Source organism: Motacilla alba, chromosome 14 (assembly GCF_015832195.1).
Source record: "Motacilla alba alba isolate MOTALB_02 chromosome 14, Motacilla_alba_V1.0_pri, whole genome shotgun sequence".
Taxonomy (NCBI): domain Eukaryota; kingdom Metazoa; phylum Chordata; class Aves; order Passeriformes; family Motacillidae; genus Motacilla; species Motacilla alba.
Genome location: NC_052029.1, coordinates 5,195,671 through 5,216,841, shown reverse-complemented (window position 1 = coordinate 5,216,841; position 21,171 = coordinate 5,195,671). Strand labels below are relative to the sequence as shown.

Below are 21,171 nucleotides of genomic sequence, written 5' to 3'. Positions count from 1 at the left end.
ATCACTAGGGCACATCTGAGTCCTGGACACTGCGGGTGCCCAACCCTAACCCTTCACAAAGGCATTTCATGAGATCAGCTCCTTGCTGATGCCATAAAACCATTCCATGACTGTCCAGCCCTTGCTAGGACATGCATCCCTTTCCACAACAGAATTTGTGGCTGTAGAAGCTGTCACATTCAAAAATACTCCAAATGCACAAACTAGGAAAAGGAAACTAAACTCCATGCTGCAAAAAGTGGGATTGCTTTTCAACAAGGAATTCACGCCCTCCAAAAATATTCTCCCTGCTGCAAGTAGATGCACCTCAGGGCAGCAAGAGACAAGTTTCTTCTTCCACACAGCCAAGAGCTGCAACACAAGCAAGGTTCCTACCTCATTCTTCTGCTGAATTTCTAGCACTGGCTAAATGTGGAAAATGAAGAGTCAAATAATTTGTGAAAGAAAAGACAAACAATCTAATACAAGGATACACTACAGAACCTTACTCCCACAGATCAGAAAGCCACAGAAATAGTTTACAACACAACAATATTCTCTGTTTTAGACACTTGGCTTGCTTTGGAAAACCCCCAGAATACTGTTATTTTTGCACAAACACCATATGGCTACGAAAATATCACTTTCTCTGTTTTCCTGGACCATAGCTGTCATTTCAGGCAACAGGACCATGATCTGATAAAACAGATCACAACATTCAGAAAACAAAGAGGGGACAGAGGTGGTTTTCAAGCCACAAAACAGTGGCTGGAAGAATTATCTACTTTTATTTGGTAGCAGCTCTGACCCCTAAGGCAACCTCTTCTACACATAAAGAAGAGAAAGTTGAAAGCAGAACCATCTGTAAAAAGAATAGGGTGTTTTCAGCCTCTGGAAAGATAAATCTGTTACATAACTTTTAAAGCGTATCCATCCTTCCATAGGCGATGGGCCCACAGTGATAATGATCTGAGTGGTGGATTCTTGGTCTTTAAGCTTCACTTTAAGCTCCTGATGGGTCATTTTTGCATTACTTACCTGTACTTTCACAGCTCCCTACACACCAGCACAGCTGATTTCCTTCTGATGGAACCTAGCTCTTTCATGTTACTTATTCTTTCAAATGGAATAAGACACCTCACTACTCGATTCAGACGTATCACTGTGCCTGAAAAACTCTTAAGAGCTTAAAAAGAACAGCAAAAGAAGAACAGGCACTACTGGAAAAGCCTGCTTGAACAAAAGTGGTGCACACAGACAAGGTGCAACATACAAGGAGGAACAAAAACGTATTTGAAAACAATAATGATGAGAAAGGTCTTACGTGAAATCTGAGAATTACTCAAGCTCTATTCTCCTCCCTGCTCCCTCTGACAAAGGCAAAGCCAAAAGTAAAGTTCATCCAAGTTCAGAGTCCCCATTTGATTTAAAGTTTCTGGTATACAGCCAATCCAGCAAGATACAACCCAGCTGCATCTTTACAATAGATACAGCAGTGAGTGCTACCCTGTTTATATAGCACCTACACATACTGCCACTCAACAGCCTTCTTTCCTGAGACACTTCCACAAGCTGTTTTCATTTGGGTAAGAAAGGAAGGGAATTTAATTTGTAATTGAAACAGACAAACAATTTCAGCAGTTTTTCTGGCATGGACTCTCAATCCTAGAATTCATGAAACAGAGCTCAGAAGCCAAGAACCAGATCAAATTGGCCTTGGAGCAGCTGTGAACTCTAATCCTGTGAACCTTAATAATTCCTGAAATTATGAGGCTAAGCAGCAGCACAGGTACATCACGACATGACCTGAGCTGTTTTAATTCAGGCCCAACCCTCAGAACACAAACCTAGAGGAAGCCTCTGCACTGCCAGGGCAGAAGTGATGCCTGTGCAGCTGCACCTGCCCACACAGGCAGCTACAGCTGGGCTGCTGCCCAGTGTGCCTGGGGGCAAGGAAGGATAAACTGCTCTCAAACTTGGCTGTTAAGCAGCACACCAGGCAGACTGGGCAAGGGGAACCACCCGGAGACCCCCAAGCTGCTGGCAGGGGCAGCAAGAGCTGGTTTGAATGAACATAGACATGGCAGGCAAGAATCTGAATTCCTCCCTGCTTCTGAAAAAATCCAGATCAGGATGTTCTCCTTTCCCAATGACAGCACAGCTGCCAGCAGGACACCTACTGATTTGCTTGGTGTTTATTTGCATGCTGTGCTTGCTTACTGCCTCTGGGTATAAATATCCAATTTTATCCACTTATTTGACTTTACTTTGTGTTTGGATGCACAAGACACCTCACTGTACAGTATGCCTCCGAGGCTGTCGTTCCTCAGAAGACTAAAGGCCAAATAAAATACTAATAAAACATTTTAATCACATTTTCCCACATGTAATTTGCAAGAGGTCATCTTGTCTAATAGCACCACACACGTAGTGACTCAGGTCTCCATTTATCTGCAGATCTCTGAATCACTGTCCTCTGCACTTGGGGTGTCCAGGAGGAGCCACCCACAGACTGCAGACATAGAAGACCAGAACACTAATTCCCAGTCCACAAGGTACCCATGTAACTTACAATGTAAGCTGTAAGCATGTAACTTACAATAACATCTTTCCCATCTATACAGTCAGACAAGTGATGTTTGATGAGTGCTTCAAACACTACAGATGAAAAACACTAAGAAATCCAGATATTACCCTTCTTTGCGTAAGCTGTGCTTCAGTATGGTGAGCTGTGATCCTGCATTTGAATCACTGACCTCCAAGCCTGCATTTGTAACTCCAGTCAGAGAAGACAAACCACCCCCAGACAGAATTTGCCCAATACTGACACCACAGAAAAGACAATTACAACTAAAACCAGTGACACAAGCACTGCAAAATTGCTAATTCAATTTATAACACAATAACCGGATTATAACAGGATTCAATAGGTAATTTCCTTACCACAGAGCTTCCAGAAGGTAACCCTACTATTACCCTTCTTTTATACCAGTTGGCTTTCAACCTTTACCAAATTCCTTGCTTCAAACTGTAAGAGCAAAGACCCTTTTAAGAGCCCATACCCATCAACTGTGCCTTTGAACTGTAGGGCAAAATCCAGTATTTGTAAGCCTGAACATTCATTACTGATTACAAAATTACTTGGAAACCTCCCACAGTAGTTCAGTTTCTTTGCATATCATTTCCATGTCTGTTTATTTCATAAACAGAAATGGAGAATCACAGAGGCAAAAGCCAAGCCAGGCAGAGGCAAAGCACTGGCTGAAGAGCCCCGCGCTACTTAAAGTGCTGTAAGGGGAGCGATGCTAAGGATGTATCGAACCAAAGCATGAGTTTTGGCTCATGCTTGGGTTTTGCATCACCAGCACCAGCTGGAGAACAGGAGCTGAAAAGCCCAGCTGAAGCCCGGCTGAAGTGCAGCACCAGGCCTCCACCAACACCATTACTCAGCTGCCTGCAGCACCTCAACCAGGGGCGCCCTCCCCGCAAAGGCAGTGCCGCTCTCCCCGCGGTACGCAGCCGCTCGCTTCTGTGCCCTCGCGTTCCTTTCCCCGCCGCAGCTCCGTACCGGGCCCAGCCGGGGCACAGAGCATCCCACACCCGCCTCCCTCCCGGTGCGGCCGAACGCGCGGGGAACGACGAACCCGCCTGCGCTCCGCGGTGCCCAGGGCCCACGGGGAGGGCGCCGGGCCCGCCGGGGTCCACCCCACGCTGGGCTCCGGCAGAGCAGGGCAGGGCAGAGCCCCCGAGCGGGCAGGACGGCACCGGCCCCGCGACCCCCGCCCGCCAGCGGAAGCCCCGCGGTCGCGGCCCGAGGCCGCCCCGCTCCCCGCAGGGTGCGCCGGGCCGGGACCCGGCGGAAAGGCGCCGGCGAGCGGCGGGGGACGCGCGGCTGCCCCGGCAACGCGGACACCGCAGCCCGCGGGGCTGGAGGCGGGGGCCCGCGGGGAGTCCCGGTGCCGGGCGGGAGCGACGGGCGGAGAAGGCGGCGGCCCGTCCGCCGCCCCGCGCGGTTCGGGCGCTCACCGGGAGGTGCGGGCTGCGCGTCCTGCGGCGGCCGCGCCGGGCTGCGCTAGGCTGCGCTGCGCTGGGCCGGCCGCGTCCCGCCGGCCCCGCCGCGCCCCGCCCGCCCCGCGCGCCGCAGCCAATCGGCGCCGCCGCACGCGGCCCCGCGCCCGCCCCGGCCAATGGGAGAGCGCGGCCGGGACTCGCCCCCGCCGGGAGGGGCGGGGCCGGCCGGACCCTCAGGGCCGGCGGGGCCGGGGCGGCGGGGCTCGGGCGGGCCGTGCCCCTCGGCAAGGGCCGTGCCCCTCGGCAAGGGCCGTGCCCCTCGGCAAGGGCTGCCCGCCTCCTCCTCTCCGCCTGCCCGCCCTCCTTCCGCCTGCCCCGCGCCCCCTGCTCCGGGAGCCGCCGCGGCAAGGGCAGCGGAGCCTGTTTCCTCCATCCGTCGCGCACACGCGAGAAGCGCAGCGGAGGCTCTTTCCTAACCGCGCTGGGAATCCGTGCCTGCACTGTTACGGCTCCTCAAAGACCCACTGGCCTTTCCTTATTGCTACTTGGGACATACTTAATTTAGCAAAGGCAGCAAGTGAGAAAGTCTTTTGGTCTTCTAACTCTGATTAGAAATTCAAATTAAACCTAGTGTTTTGTCAAACTCCGAATTTAAAACCCAAATCTTTGCCAGCATTTAAGACTGGCCTAGACAAAACACGTTTTTGTTGTGTGATTCGAAGCAGCTCAAATCCCAGAACGAGCCATTCTGCTCAGTTGCTGCTTGGTTCTGCTGCAGCAATGCCATATTTGCAGAAGCAATGCTGCCCTTGATGCTCCAACCCAGTGATAAATATTATTATGTATCTTATCCTCAACAGAATCTATGGCAAGCATGTTGAACTCTACCTGGACTCTCACCTTACAGTCTCGTTCACAGCCTTGGTTTTCTTCAAAACCTAAGAGCTGGCTACAAAGGCCAATAAGAGAAATGTACAGCTTCGTCACTCCTGTGAGCAGCACACGGGCACCCTCTCCCCGTCCAGGTGACCTCTCAGAGCTGGGACTCATAAGGGCTGCACACAAGAGAGGGGAGCTATCAGACCCTGCCCAGCCCTCAAGGACCTCCGTGGGAGGCTCCAGGGGGTGTCCTGGAGCAGCTATCGTGGCAGAGCGGCTGAAGGCCACCGGACAGAGAGATGGACACAAGCAAGGCAGGAACGCTGCGGGCTCTGAGAGGCCCAAGCTGTTCTTTTGTGCTGCAACACCATCAGTTTGGTGGATCCTTCTGTCCCTGCACACACCACTGGAGGCTAGGCCATCTATGCCTCCTCATTTCCACTTACCCTGCCCAGAGCCCTCATGTCTGTCAGTCTATTCCAGTAAGAAAGGTTTAATGGTCCAAAAGCGCAAGAGAGGCGGCAGTTGAGCCATTCAGATGGCAGGCAGCTATTTGTATCATAAAGGACAAGGAAGCACTAGAACAGATTACAGGATCTCTGTGATGAGAGCCTTTGATAACCAACACTTATCAAGATTCCCAGATGAATATGATTCTGTTTTGAGAGGAATACAGAACAGATAATTTCAGATAATTTCTTGGTGCCCGTTCTGATCATCCTACAATGTAAACCTGCTACTGATATCCCATAGAACAAGAACAGAGCAGTAAACTTTACTTTTTTCATGCTGTCTTCTGTCCAACTCCCTGTCAACTTTCTTGCCTAATTTATTACATGTATTTTTACTTAACTTTGAGGCCGAAATTATGTTGCTTCTAATTATTATTAACATCTTACATATCTTACTCATTATCTGACGAGTAATCCCTTTGAATATTTGCTCAAAAAGCTTAGAGAATACGCTCAGCTTGCTCACAAGCTAGGGATGTTCCTTTGCCTCTCTTCTCGCTCACACCAGTGGGGCTGGCCTGGGCGATGTGTAAATAAACACACACACAGATATACATCTATGTAGATATTTTGTTACTGCCTTTAGGTGCTGGTATTGTTAAAGAAATTCCATGTGCCATCTGCTGGGGGAAACTTTCTCCGAGGCAATGTGGCAATGTGCTGTGCTGACAGAGCTGGCTGCACTGCTGGCAGCATGAGGAGGCAGTCATTTCTCAAGAGAAAGCTTTATTCTGTTAATGCATCAACTTCCAGCACAGATGCAAAGGACACACAAAAGGTCAGGGTCAAGATGAATCTGTAAAAGAACACAAACCTCTTGACCTATGTCACAGCATGAGAGCCTGGCAGCAAGAAGGAGCTCATTTTCAAATCCTACTTCACTTGAACCTCCAAAGTGTTCAGGTTACAAATGCCATGATCACACTCAAGAGATGAACTGCATTTTAAAGACAAGTTACTAAGCATTAAGTGAATAATTCTCAATTTACTTGCAGATTGAAAAATCTCTGCAAGCTTGTGAGACAGGCAGCTTTCCTTGCCATGCCATAACGAGCACACAGGAATGCAGCACCCACTTTCCAGAAGCAGTCTTCAGTTTCCTGTACCACACACTCAGCACCAAGAACTGTCTTTAAAACTAGCAACAGCATTTGGCTGGTTCAGGCAGTCTGACTCTGGGTAATGTGGTTTCAGGCACAGGACTGAGGAAAATCAGCTTTGCAAACACACCCTGCACTGCCACATTGGGAGCACAGTTACACATCACTCCAAAGTGGACTCAGATATCTATTACCATCAAAATAGTTAAGTCTGCTCTTTCTTTATACCCCCAGCAACAGATCCCCACTGATGGCCCTGACTGATCACAGGACTCAGCTGGATTAGGTCTCATTGATCCAATGGAAAACTACACTTACAATTAGGTTTCCTGGGAATGAAAACATCAGAATCCAGATTGTAAAATTGCTATAACAAACACTATGAAAGGGGAAAATATACAACTGGGAAATACAATAAGCTCAGTAAGTAGAAATCTCAGACAAAATTTATTTCTCCAAGTTTAAAGATGTTGTCGACCAGAATGAAAAAACAAAGCAAATAAAACAAAACCCAGAAATGCAACTGCCAGGGACATAGCCCTTAATTCTCTGGTGAAAAGGGAAAAGGACTGGCACTAGTGGTGGATGTACAAGTCCACAAACAGTTGAGTTAATGAACAGACACTCTCATGATTGTTACCTGCTTTAAAACTTTGAGATCCAATTTAAGTCCTCATCTTCTGAGGAATGAGAAGTTCCTTACACACACACACACACACACACACACACACACACACACACACAAAGTACATCTACTTTTTCCTAGAATGTTTCCTGAAAACCCCAAACTGCTGGAGGCAAAGCTACTGTCAAAAAGTAGGCAATTAAACACCACCTTCGTTTCAGGATTATTTCCACTGTAACTTCATCTGCAAGTCTAGGTGAGAAGTGCAGAACCACGCATGCCACCTAAACTGTTACTCCAAAATACAATATTGTCAAACTAGAAAGGAACAGGGTGTTGAACAAACTGTAAAATGTTTTGACTCAAAGTGTTGTACAGCAGATGGAGCTGCAAGGATGGCCTACAAATAGCCACCTACACTTGAGAACACCCAACAATGATAAATATACAGAATCTATCCCATCAAGGGAGCATCTTCAACTTTTTTCTACTGCAAAATGACACACAATGTTCACAACAAAGCCACTCTCCAAGTTTGACATCAACAAAGATTTAAAAGAAATAAATGCAATTACTTTGCTTATCTGAGTGTCCCATGAAAGTTCAAGTTCTTCTCCTGACCAGTATCTATAATTGTGTCGCCTTTACTTCTCTTAAGAGAGATAAAAGCAGGAGAGGGGTGGGAACTGAGAAAAGGCATTTGTTGTTTCACCATACGGCAGTGACAAAAGTGAAAAACATTTGTTTCAAACCAGATTCCTCCTGGAAGATCATGTGTCTATCCATTACCAGACTTCCCAAGAAGATTTTTCCCAAGAAGACACTCCTCCCCTCCCTTTGAGGGCTCCACAGGTTCCCCTTCACCTCCTCTATATTCCTCCCTCCTGAAAATGATCCATCTGGATGACTGGTGGATTTGCCAACCAGACCCAGAAATGCTCCCAACTGCCTGATGACTTTATTTAGCAAAAGAGATAGTGTTCCAAGTGAAAACCCAATCACCACAGCTGAGTAGAAATATTCATAGGTTTTAGATTAAGTGCCTACTTTCTCTTCCTTCACAGAAATGAAGGACTTGCAGGTAAGTTTCTGCTGATAATTCCAAAGACTGAGAAATCCAGTGTGAGAAAAAACACAGGACTGCCTAAGTGCTCACACTGTTTCACATCAGCCTCATACATTCTTGTGCAGCTTTCAAAAAATCACTACTGAAATAAGTAGCTACGTTCAAAAATAGTTAAATCTACAAAAGGTAACAACATTACATAACAAACCAACAAACATTAATTTGGGAATCTTTGGATTAAAATACAGTTTTTCATCTTTGAAGCTCAAATGAGGGTTCTGAGAGAGAATTTTTGTATAAATCTAGACAGATACATGCTAACATAATGTAATTTTTACTTTGACTGTACTCACAGGGAATGGCCATCATCATCATCTAACCTTTCATCCTATTAAAGAACACAAAAAATAGGTCTTCAGACACACAAGCAGGTTATGAAATAACTGACCTACACCAAATGTAAAACAGGCTTTCAAGAAGTCCATCACATGCTTCTAATGAACATCTTGCACACTCCCACAAGTCCCAGGCTGGAACAGCTCCATCACTGACACTCTCCTCATGCTGAGGAATGCAGTGGGCACAAGGATTCCCATGGCAGAGTACATATGGCAAAGTGATATGAAAACAACAGTGCATGTAACATTTATAAAAGTGCAAGCAGATTTTTGGATTCATTAATAACACAGGAGAGATTTAATAAATATGCTTAATTTTAATCCAGAAGAAAGATATTGGAGGCCCACTTTTGTTTGGGCAAGACATTCTTGGCCATTTCCCTGCCCCCAGCCTCACATGTGTATGCTGAGGGTAGAATTCCAAATATTTCAAGAGCTGTAACACCTCCCTTCATGTGGGACCTTCTTACCCTCAACCTGCCCAGGACAGAATAGCTTAAAATTCCTGCAGGACAATATAGGGTTGACCTCCTATACTCCAAAACCTCTGTGGAGTATTTTCAGAGGCTCAAACAAAATGCATCTTGTTTCCTTTCAACTCAGACAGTGGCCCTAAACTAGAGTTATTTATATAGGACAAACTGAGAATTAAGGGTCAATTTCATAAACAAATTTCTTAAAGAAAAGTTCATTCATGACGAACAAGTCTTCTCCAGAACATTGTTTCACAAGTGTCCATAAATACAAATAATGTGTGGAACTGGGATAAGATTGAGAAAGGTGTCCATGTTATGTAAACTAAAAAGGGAAATGCTTGACATCTGCAAATCAGCCACATGGAAAAGGTTAGATACTTCTTTGCCAGACTCTAAAAGTGAAGTCATCAACCCAAAGAGCAAGTCACTGTGTCACTGCCACTGCCTGGCATCCAGCAGGTACTTGGGAACATCAGAGAGATAATGTCCAACTGCACAAGTCCAAGAAACGAAGTGCCAAAACCAGAAAAGTAAAGCAAAACTGCATTGCAATACTTTCTGAGAACACAATTCCACCAGGAAGATGCTTTTCTTGGGATGAAAATCCTTATCTTAACAGAACATCAAAATAGCCCTTCTCCGTAGGTAAAGATCTCTTTTCTCGTGGGCCTGTCATGTGTCATGTTAGGTGCTCAGCCATGATCTTCCACAATTCCTGTAGGAGCAGAAAAAAAACACATACAGGTATTTTCTCACATCAGTAGGTTGCATTATGAAAAATTTCCACAGGTTCACTGTAAGACGAGTTTTAAGACATACCCTATACCTCCATCTATAGATAGTATCCATCTATAGATGGATACCAAATCCATGTCTGTAATTTCCTGGAACAATTACCAATTTATCTTTGAAACAGCACTACAGTTGATTGCTTCATTCACGTAGCAGGATTTAAAAAAAATAATGTGTGTTTAGTATACAGTAGTTTGTTTTAAAATAGTTTGAAATTAGCTCAGTTGGCCAGAGCATGGTGCTAATAATGCCAAGGTTGTGGGTTGGATCCCTGTATGAGGCCATTCATTTAAGAGTTGGATTCAATTGTCCTTGTGGGTCTCTTCCAACTCAGGATATTCTGTGATTCTGTGATTCATTGATCTGCATGATCTTGACTGATAATCCTGCTAATCCTAAGTATTTTGACTGATAATCCTGCTCTTTTTCTTAGCCTGTGTTGACAAATGGTTTCAATAATACTGGTAAAAAAAGCAGCTGAACAAATAATTTACTGAGGAATCCAAGTGTCACAAATGCATGGCTCACATAAACACAAACCCCCTTCTCAATCCTACAGACAACAAGGATGAAAAATCCTTAATCACTTCATTTCTTTAGACTGTATTAATATTTACTTTGTCTGCTCCACAGAGGATAATTAAGCAGACTGTCACATACTCTTCACCATGACATTTTTGAATTGTGGCAATAGACCTAATGATAAATAAAAACATAGGCATTTAAAAATGCATAGATTTCAAGGGTCAGCAGCCTTCCTCACAGCAGCCAGGGAAGGAGTTTACACATTTATCTATAATCCAGGTTACTTCTGTGTACTTTTAAAGCTTTTAAACAAGTTTTACACACGTTTTATGCCTGAAGGTATCAGCATTAACTAAAATAAATCAATCTCATGAAGTAACTGTGGCCCCTGTCATCTCACTATGCATACACACAGTATGATCACAACAACAACATAATTTCTTGGTACCAGATTTGCAATCCAGTGCAAGATTTACATCTCTTGAAAAAGATTAATTAGATTGGATTGTTCTAGAAGTCTGTTAGCTGTTAGTTACCCTGCATAATATTCCTAAGAGCAGATAATTTGGAAAAAAATGGAGAAAGAGAACCATAAGTGCTTGAGGGGCAATTAGATAACCAGAAATATTATATCTGACATGTTTCCCAATAACATAAGTTTAGAGCTAATTTACTTCTTCGTAGATACTAGAACATTATGTCCTGAACCCTGAACTGGGAAAGGAATTACTGAAAAGTGTGAAATGAAAGCTCTCCTACAAGAAAATAAATGAGAAGAGATACTGGTCCCATTTTCCAGTTCAATCACAAAAATGGTATTTTACAAAGTAAAAGTCTCTTATCCTTTGAGGAACTGAGGGCAATCTCAGCCACCCTACTGCTGGTGATAGAAAATTAATTATGTCCCAGCCAAAACCAGGACATGTCAATCTAGCACAGATTATGTAAGCACAAACAAGGATCATTTTAAATCAAAAAAACTAAGTGGAAATAAAAGAGAATGTTTATTCTCCTGTTCTTCCTTCATGCTCCATTAACAGCTGATAACTAATTTGAGATGATAAGCCTGACACATTGCATTTATTTCCATGAATGCCACTTACCAACTGCTCAATCCGTTCATAAACAAGGAACTGGCTGAAATCAAGCTTAACGGGTTCCACTGTATATTTCATTTTTCCATCTTGGAGGTTCTCCAGATCATTTAGAGTATTTCTAAAGTGACTGTAGGCTTCACATGTAATATCCATATGTCTTAAAGTGAAGTTCAGCCTGGCAAAAGAGTATTTCATTTAGAACACCTCTCCTATACTGCCATCTTAAATAGGTGTGTAACTTCCCTCAGCTAATGAAAAAATGGGTCTTCTCAGCATAATTAACTCCCTTCAGCAGCCAAAGACATTTACACCCCTCCCATTCCTAAAAAGCAGAAAAGATGCTATGTCAGCATCAGTACACAGTAACTCTTGGATGAACCTTTCCATTGGTTTTAGGGCACTTTGCCACAACAGAATCATTGGCTTGGCTCCCTGGACAAACACCAGGCAACAAACCACAGGAAGAGTTATTGCTTACATATCTCTAGAGATTTAAGCAAAGCCTATTTGTGTGTCAGCTTATGAATGGACTCCAACAGACAATTACTTAAAAACATTCACTGATTCCTTGAAAGCAAACAAGAGAAACTGGTCTACAGTTGCTCAAGCCAGGAAATAAATATGCTAATTCTAAACGACTTAATTCCATTCAGTGACCTCAGAAATATACAGCAAATGTTCTCAGGCATGATATCAATCTAGCCACCTATTTATCCTCATTTGAACAGAGGGTATCTCAGGTGAGGCAAAGGTAGGACAACAAAAGGCAAACTCCTGTTAAGCTCAAAGTGTGATCTGATAAAAATTAAGCATGTAGAAAAAAAAGAGCTTATCCTGAGCATATACTGCAGCCTGTGATCATCTGATACAATGAAAATCAGAAGCCAACCTTTAATTAAAACACACAAAGTTTTAGTGCTTTTTATTTAAAGTTGTTGGTAATACTCACCTCTTTTCCAGTGCTAAGTAAACTGTGCAAGAATTTCTCAAGTTGTGTGTGATTCTATACAGAGTTCTGAACAAGGCATCAGTCAGGTCATCATCATAGAAAACTGTAAAAAACAAGATCAAGAGCATATATATAATTAGGGATATAATTTACTTAAGTGTCCATTATGAAACAGCAGGCCTTCGTTTGATTACTCAAATCAAACAAGTCACTCTTTTATCCAAGTGTAAAGTACATTTTTAATGGCAACAACTGACCCTGTAAGAGTATTCACTGCTGCTATTTATGGCTTTCTTTAAGCTTTCTCTCATCAGAATGGGAATCGTTTGTCACACAATTTACAAGCTTTGACAAGAATTCTCTCAGCCTGGAAATAATCTCACTACAAAGCTAAAAAACCAGGATATTAGAGAGTAGAGAGCCTCTTCCCTTACAAAAACCCACACCAGGCTATAATTAATTTACCATTATAGCCAGATATCCTTTGAAAGCAGGACACACCAAAGAAAAGGAAGAGCTACAGCTTGCAACATCTGTTCTCATAATTGCTAATTCAGAATGTAAATGTAAGTGTTTAGAAAAGAAAAATACAGGCAGGAACACTTAAGGCAGAGGTTTGGCAAATTAGGTGAGGATCTGACCTACCAGATTTTAAAGCAAACTAGGTATGTTTAAATTATTACTCATAATGCTTGAGTGTTTGATTTAAAAGCTTACTGCTTGTATTTCCCTACCATCAGCTGCCATTATCACAGCACAGTGATCAAGCAAATCAGCAATCTCTTCTTCAGACCAGCTATAAGGAGCTTCAGGATCTGGAAGAAAGAATATAGCTTGGGTGTACATGATTAAATGTCTCAAATGTCTGGAGAAAAGGAACTCCTTAGCTCCTGTGGGCAGCTGCTGCTCCATAAACAGAGCACACCACTCAAGGGAAACCAAAACCTTCCCTGCTCATTTTCTGAAATTCCCCCAGTCCTCTGCTTTCTCTGTGTTATGTCCAACCCTCCCAAGGCTGACTGGCAAGCAAAAGTTTTCTTTCACTTCAGAATTCACAACCCTGTAGCAGTCACAGCTTTAAATACATTAAAGCAAGCACACCTTTAAACAAAACCCCAGATATATCCTTATATGTTTTGATCAATCTTCCTTTATATCGTGCTTTAAAAAAATTATTCTTCATTAAAAGAATCTTTATTTGAAAGTCTAATAAACTTAAAACCTTTTCAACTGGCAGTATCAAATATTGTCATTAATCAGAATTTTCTTTGAGGCCCAAGAGAGGCTTTTGAATATGTAACACCAAACACCAAGCCCAATCTAAAAGGAGCCATTATAAGCACCTACCAGTGCAGAATTCATCTTTCAGCCAATCCAGTTCTTTCACTTTAATCTCCCCTCCTGGGGGTGAAGAAAGATCACATCAGTCACAAATGGCCTTTCAGACAGCATCTGGGCTAAAGCAGAGAGTCAAAATCTGACCATGAAGCACTCACCTCCTGGCTCCATCAAGTGTTTGTTTAATGCAACATTTTGTTCACACATGCCCAGGAGATCTTCACCAACGTCTGGAAAAGAAGTGATAATGACATTAATAACAAGAATATTTTGTATGGGCCATATATGCCTCTCAGACTAATACTCAAAAGTTTCTCTCAAGCCCATGAGATAAATGAAAATTCAGAGCAACTCTGTCCACTGATGACTGCTCCCTTAGAATCTTTCTTTCTTTTGTCTTTCAGTTCCAAGCTCTGAGCAGTTCCAAGCTCTGAGCAACCCTTGAAGAAAGAAGTTAGATTCCTACCCTACCTATTTTAATCTGGACACTCTATCTTGAGTTCACTGCAACATATCTTGCTTTTAAACTCTTGAGCTTTCTCAGCCCTTTGAGAAAGTTCCTGTTATTTTTCAGTAAATAACACAAATTGATATGCACTAATAAAAAATGATTAACTATAACTGAACAGATGATTCTGAAAATACCAGGATGAAAGCACTGCTTAGGGAAGCTTCATGAAAATATTGAACTGAAAAAACTGCCTTACCTGTGCAATAAACTCTCTTGGCAACTGTTCCCATGATAATGCTGGTAATTCCAGTGCCACCTCCAAGCTCCAGCACAGAGCACCCCCTGAACGTGTCCCTTTGAAAGAGAATGTAATCAGCCAGAAGGAAGGCAGCACGCCAGACCTGGGGACAAGGGAAGCACTTAAAACTGAATCAGCTCTGAAGCACATTCCATGAAAATCAAGACACTACAAGGCAGAACACGTACTTGTTTACCGACGTCTTCCAAGGGGGTTGCCATAGTGTGTTCTGTGGAAATGAGAGAGAACAGAAGAGAATCACCTCAAAATTGTTCAAATCAAGTTCCACAGAGGCAAGTTTGAAACTAAGGCTATGCTTCCCTTTCAAATATAGAACTAAACACTCTTCATTCCATACAATAATGCTGGATAATGCCAAACACCCACTCTAACTAAGGAGCACTGAGTTCCCTGTGGTGCACAACTGCCCAAATCCCTTCCAGAGAATAAAGGCAGATTTTTATTTGCAATATCACAGTATTGTGATCATTATTTTCTTTCGCTTAACAAACTGCTGTTCCATCTCTAAAGAAAACCTATTTTTCTTTTGTTTTACTAAAACATATCTGCCACATTTCTCCTGACCGAAAACTTATTATTTACCTATTTTAACAACATCACTGCAAGTGCACTCCTGCTCTTCGTCTTCAAAAGCATCTTCCTTCCCTTTCATCAGAATTACAGGGCACACTATATCCCTCAAAAGATCCTCTGCTTGCAAATCAGAGGCACTTCGAGGCCTTCTGACCACTTCCAAGTCTCCATCATCATCTAGCAGAGCTTCTACTCCTTCACTATTTAATTCTCCTTCTTCTTTCACGTTACTCCTGTCCTTGTCACACAGTTCATCTCCACTTCCGCACTGCTGTTCTCTTCCTGTGGTAATTTCCCTCACGTGTTTCCCAGATGCCAAATCTTCTGTGCTCCAAAGGAGTTTGAAAGATGACAGGAATACTGTTAAGAACACAGTGTGGGGGGAAAGGTTAAACATGAGGCAGAACCTGTGCACAACTTCCACATGCATGAGATTTTGGTATGCATTACATGTATTAAAAATCTATACCGTGAAACATGATACAGGTTAACTTGAGATACAGTTTTATTTGCTATGGAGAAATACTTCTGTTATTAAGTTCTCTCAGCAGAAATTAACAAAGCACTTTCAGAGTCCACTGGCTGACTCAGCATCTGCACAGCCACAATGGGCAGGTTCATCTGATTTAGTAATATTTATTTTAACTATTGGCAGAGGGGATGCTTTCTTACACCCTCCAAAAGTTCTGTTCACAGAAGTTCAAACTAAGTTGAAAGCAGAATTACTGTAAGTTAGAATTCCTTTATTTTGGTTAGGATTCCTATCTTGTAAGAAAGAAGCATGTTCTAGTAAACTGCAAGTTCAATTTTTGTTTATTGCTTTGAAAGACTTTAGGAATTCAAGCAACTTCAAGCCTTGAAATTGGCTCAGTATATAAGAACAGAAATAAGTGCACAGGAGGCAAAGCTGACATTCTGTAATTTTTTAAGTGTTCAAACTGATTATTCAAAGAGATTAAACCACTGAAGCTATTCTTAATGACCAATTAATTAAAAATCTTTTACAACAATCACTCAGTGACATCAGCTTCTATTAAAATTTTAAGTTATTAAAACATGGACCTTGCAATTTTAATTACAGGAATCTCTACTGCCTGAATACCACATATGAGGATAACAGACATTCCATAGTCCTTCCATCTAGGTTCATTCCCAACCAAAGGAAGAGATAAAGTGCTTGCTACCACTGCTTTCAACAATTTCACAAATTATGGAGTTCTATTCCAGTTTCTTTAGTAGGCAAGATGTTCCAAGGTGGTCTACTGCAATCTGACAGAGGTTCCTCTCTAGTGAGATCATTTTAGCTAGATCTAATAAAATCTTCAGTGCCTGTCCCAGCATCAGAAATTTTTAGTCTCCACTGTTTGCATGATGACCAAATGAAACGAATTGGAATAGAGGATGCCATCAGTGCAAAATGATTTGTTCTCCACGTCCATTCTGATCCTCGGCATTTCTACAGCATTCAAAAGGTGGAAAGTCAAACTGACTCAAAGGGGAAGAGACTAAATCCCCATAAACTGCCCCAAAACACAGCACAGTGGCCCTGGTAGATTGTTATGGCATTAAAGGCTGTCATACTGCAATGCAATTCTTGTCTCAATAACCAGAGGAATGTCCCAGACAGAGCTCACTGGAGTAGGCAGAACACACTGGCACTTCCTTCTGCTGAAGGGTTCTTTGCACCAAGCACAATCACAGCTAACTCATATCAAACAGCATGAAGACCCACCACAGCATTAATTACCTGGGTTTTGACCTGAACAGGGTCAAAATTAATATTCACTTCTTTGTCAGGCCTACTTTGATAATTTTTCACATTGTCATACACCAGAACAGCTGCAGAAGTTACTCTTTTGATGTCACAACTGAGTTTGAAAAAACAATTAACACTTCTGTCACAGCAGGACTTTGCACAGAACATTTTGCCAGCAGCTTCAAGGTCAGTTCCCTTGACAACTTTATAGCAACCTACAAGCTGGCAATCAGCCAGGGGCATTTGCCAACTCATTTCCTCTATAGCCTTGACTCTTCAAATTTTATGTCAGTTAAAGCCATTGCTGTGTTGAGTTTTCTTGTTGACATTTTTTTTGAAGCAAACACCCTCCCCCCCCCAAAAAAAATCAACCCCACCAACAGAAATAAAACAATAAACCCCCCATCACATATCCCAAAGAAAGCTGTTATGCTCCCCTGGAATAGATGGTAAATCATCACATAAACATTTAATTAAGCTTGAAACATTAATTACTGATAGTTTATATTTTAAACTTAAGTTACACTATTTAAACTCCTGGGTTCTCATCTTTTGTTTGTATATAAGAAACATCACAACCTTATTTTAAATCACGACTCCCAAAGTGCTATATTGACAATATTGCTCAATGAACCATTAAATTAAACCTGCAAGTGAGTAAATTTGGTCACTTTTTCTCCAATAGTAATTTAAAGTTTAATTTTTAAGACAAGCTGTCTACAAGTTTTCATTTCTGGAGTTAATTTCATGAGGATAACACAGCTAGATCTCTTTCTAAAGACTGAGTAGGAGGTGATTCTGCTTATAGGTGGAATAAAATATGTAACTATTAATATCAACCACTTAGAGGGGGACTCAGCCTTCCAAAGATGTGAGTACAGGTAAAATACAGCTACATCAGTGTCAGCATCCATTACCTGGCTGTCCAACTGCATTCAGTCGTACCATGAGGTGTCTTTTGCTTGGGCAGTGCAAGTGGACATCAGACAGCACAGTGTCACTTCTAAACGTGGGGTTATCCATCTCCTTCTCTGCTAAATCTACCATGGGGTGCTGGTGAGAGGAACATCTGCAGTGCTCAAACAGCCCTTATGCAGTGCTGCCACAAAGGGATTCCATTCTCTTCCATTTACAGGTGTCCAGTAACAGTTTTGCTCACCAAAGGAAACTCAGGACATCGCTTCTGTGAAGGTGTGATCGTGCAAGCTCCACCATGCTCCAAGACAACAAGTTACTCATCAGGATATTCAACCTAAAACCAAACACAGGCAGCTTTTAGTGGTAGCCTGACACTGTCTGAACATTGCTCCAGCAGGATTTCAGAAGACAGAAGTCAGATGACACTGTTCAAAAAGTAGCAATGCTCCAAGGCTCTCTTTTACAGAATCCTCCAATACATAACTGTTAGTAGTTCAGTGGCAGCCACTGTGTATTTTAGGAAGAGCTACTAATTTGCTTGTGTTACAAACAACCTCCCCTGAAAGAAACCAAACGTTACCATGACTGCACGGAATTACAATGCCTAATCAAGGTTTTCAAAGGGAACAAGGCCTCTTCCTGCGTTAGCATTACCATCCTGAATGATTATGCTAAATTTGCTATTACCCAGTTGTGCTTGAACAAGATCACTGAATGGTTCAGGCTGGAAGGGACCACAGTGGCTCATCTGGTCCCACCTCTCTGCTCAGGCAGGGTCACTCTGGAGCACAGGATCGTGTCCAGATGGTTCTGGAGTATCTCCAGCGAGGGAGACTCCACATTCTCTGTGGGTCGGTCACTCACAGGGAAGTTCTTCCTCGTGTTCAGGTGGAACTTCCTGGGCATCAGCTCCTGCCCTTTGCTCCTGCCCCATTGCTGGGCCCCAGGGAGCAGAGCCCGGTCGCTGCTCTGAGCCCTCCCTTTGACGTTTACACACATTAAGAAGGCCCCTCTCAGTCACCTCTCCTCAACTTCAGCCTTTCCTCGTAAGGGAGATGCTCCAGACCCGTGATAACTTAGCAGCTCCCTGCCCGACCATCACACCTATCCACACTCGCAACACTCCCGGCTTCAGAAGCAGCCTGTGTATCTGCGGCCGCGCAGCTCTGTTAGCTCGGCCAGCTCCAAACCTGCCCTGGCCCGGCGGGGCTCGGAGCCAGCGCAGCCGCGCCGGCAGTGCCCCGGTTCCGAGAGATGTGCGCGGGGGCTCCGCTTCCTGCTGCGGACCCCGGAGCCTCCGCGGGGCTCAGCGCGGCCGGGCGAGGCTCCGCGGGCACGGGGAGCGGGGCGGGACCCGCCGGACCCGCGTCCCCACGGTGTGACCCGCCTGTCCCCATGGTGGGACCCGCCGGTCCCGCGTCCCCACGGTGAGACCCGCCTGTCCTCAGGGTGTGACCCGCCTGTCCCGCGTCCCCACGGTGAGACCCGCCTGTCCTCATGGTGCGACCCGCCGGTCCCGAGTCCCCACGGTGTGACCCCCCTGTCCTCACGGTGGCACTCGCCTGTCCTCATGGTGGGACCCGCCTGTCCCGAGTCCCCACGGTGAGACCCGCCTGTCCCCACGGTGGCACTCGCCTCTCTCGCGTCCCCAGGGTGGGACCTGCCTGTCCCGCGTCCCCACGGTGAGACGCGCCCGTCCCGCTTCTTCCCGGCAGGACCCGCGTCCCCCGACAGCATCCACGTCCCCTCGGCCGGACCGGCCCGGCCCGCTTCTCCCCGCTCAGGTCCCGAGTACCCCCGGCGGCTGTCCCGCTTTCCCCCGCTCACATCCCACCTCTCCCGCTTCTCCCCGCTCAGATCCCACCTCTCCCGTTTTTTTCCCCGCTCAGATCCCGCCTCTCCGCGTTGCCCGCTCAGATTCCATCTCTCCCGGCTTTTTTCCCCGCTCACATCCCACCTCTCCGCGTTCCCCGCTCAGATCCCACCTCTCCCGTTCTCCCCGCTCAGATCCCACCTCTCCCGTTTTTTCCCCCGCTCAGATCCCACCTCTCCCGTTCTCCCCGCTCGGATCCCACCTCTCCCGTTCTCCCCGCTCAGACCCCACCTCTCCGCGCTCCCCGCTCGGGTCCCGCCTCTCCCGCCGCTCCGGCCCCTCCCGGTGTCGCTCCTTCCGGCTCCTTCCGCTGACGCCGCTGCCCGGCGCCCCCCGCGGGCGCTGCGGGCCGGGGGTGCCCACTGTGCTCGGGGCTCGCCTGTGGTTGGCGATTACCGGCACCGAACCCCGCTGAGAGCCGCCAGGGGAGGCGGGCAAAGGCAGCGCCAGCCGCGCGGGTCGGGCTTGCTCTGAAGCATCCGCAGGATTTGCTCGGAGTTTGAACACGCGTTTCCTACTCGCCTTCTTAGTTACTAATTGTTTCTAGCATCACTTGCCCCGTCTCGGTTCGTCTGTAATGCCATGCAGAACCTACAAACGGCTTGAAAACAAAGTGGAAAGACCTCTGCGGAGGCAAAAAGGCGTTTCTGCCTTAGTCCACATAATGTCAGAATTCAAGTTCCACTGTAAGATTAGCTGGAGCAACAGTTGTTCACTCGTTTAGGGAATTGGGGGTTTATTTGCTTAATTCTGAAGAGTTTTTAACTACGTGTAAACCAGATGAAATAAACACGTCTAGAGTTAGTCACTGAGTGGAAACGTAACCAGAGTCTTTGAGAGGCTTTAACAGCAGAAATTTGCCTAGGAGTAACACCACCAGGTTTCAGTATCTGCGTTTTGGACCATAGTGTCCTAGGCAGTCATTTCCCAGCTGAGCTCATCCTCAGTGAGAGCTGGCAGCTGGTCTGGCCCGGGGGCTGTGTGGTCAGTCCAGAGGGTGCAATGGCGTGTGGCACAGGACAGCTCAGCAGCAGGGCATGCTGACCTGCCCTCTGTGCAGAATCACAGACAGAGGGGTGCTTCAGCCTCCCTGTGAACTCCCTCTGTGTTCTAGTTCACCTCCTTGGCAAGTCTGCAGGGGCTGCTGAAGAAGTTGTTTTGTCTTTCAGCAGGAGGATCTTGTTCAAAAGTGGGCATATTACTAGTGATATGATGCTAATGTCAATTGCTAAAGATGATCCTTGTATTTTTCTTGAGTAGTAGGAAGTATTAGTCGATGATTAAAAAAAACTTGGAATGTAATTTATATTCTGTATCTATTTCTAGTTGTCTCCTTCTCATCATCTGCCTTCCTCAACAAAGGCTAAGCATTATTAAAATAATTATTAAAAGAATGAAATAATCTTTCCCTATTTTTACAATCAAGAATTTTGAGTGGCAGTGAAATTGAAAACACAGAAGCCATTCACATATCTCATCACAGTTTCTGTGGGGAATTCTATTGGATGAGTATCTGACAAAAATGCTTTGGAGA

At 44.7% G+C, this 21,171-nt stretch overlaps 2 protein-coding genes across 6 annotated transcripts in view; both read right to left on the bottom strand.

Moving 5' to 3' along the window:
• The window catches only part of ABAT (4-aminobutyrate aminotransferase), a 49,926-nt gene extending 45,820 nt beyond the window's left edge, over window positions 1-4,106 (bottom strand). The window contains exon 1 of one of the 2 annotated variants that reach the window (XM_038150868.1): window positions 4,006-4,106. The gene's annotated coding sequence lies outside the window, so the exon portion shown is untranslated. Of the gene's footprint in view, window positions 1-2,922; window positions 3,062-4,005 lie in introns of those variants that run through there. The other variant, XM_038150870.1, reaches the window with a different exon arrangement.
• A 1,984-nt stretch (window positions 4,107-6,090) lies between these two features.
• Window positions 6,091-19,907, bottom strand: METTL22 (methyltransferase like 22). 4 transcript variants are annotated; one of them, XM_038151742.1, is made up of 11 exons: window positions 19,869-19,907; window positions 17,764-18,098; window positions 15,100-15,450; window positions 14,685-14,725; window positions 14,455-14,599; window positions 13,906-13,977; window positions 13,757-13,810; window positions 13,144-13,224; window positions 12,410-12,512; window positions 11,467-11,635; window positions 6,091-9,761 (listed from the first exon to the last, which is right to left on the bottom strand). In XM_038151742.1, exons 2-11 carry the CDS (start codon window positions 17,891-17,893, stop codon window positions 9,726-9,728), a joined length of 1,182 nt encoding a protein of 393 aa, XP_038007670.1. In that variant the 5' UTR covers window positions 17,894-18,098; window positions 19,869-19,907; the 3' UTR covers window positions 6,091-9,725. The 4 variants fall into 4 exon arrangements, with proteins under 4 accessions (XP_038007670.1, XP_038007671.1, XP_038007672.1 ...); XM_038151743.1 differs by lacking the exon at window positions 19,869-19,907 and adding an exon at window positions 19,811-19,831; XM_038151744.1 differs by lacking the exon at window positions 19,869-19,907 and adding an exon at window positions 19,750-19,770.
• Window positions 19,908-21,171: the final 1,264 nt, after the last annotated feature.

What these genes read in the sequence shown, in the direction of transcription:
- METTL22 (XM_038151742.1), bottom strand. Translation starts at nt 17,893, where the DNA reads ATGGTAGATTTAGCAGAGAAGGAGATGGATAACCCCACGTTTAGAAGT. An exon ending in ACACTTGATGGAGCCAGGAG is followed by an intron (nt 13,811 to 13,905) that starts GTGAGTGCTTCA and finishes CTTCACCCCCAG; the next exon opens with GAGGGGAGATTAAAGTGAAA. An exon ending in TGTGATAATGGCAGCTGATG is followed by an intron (nt 12,513 to 13,143) that starts GTAGGGAAATAC and finishes TGTTTTTTACAG; the next exon opens with TTTTCTATGATGATGACCTG.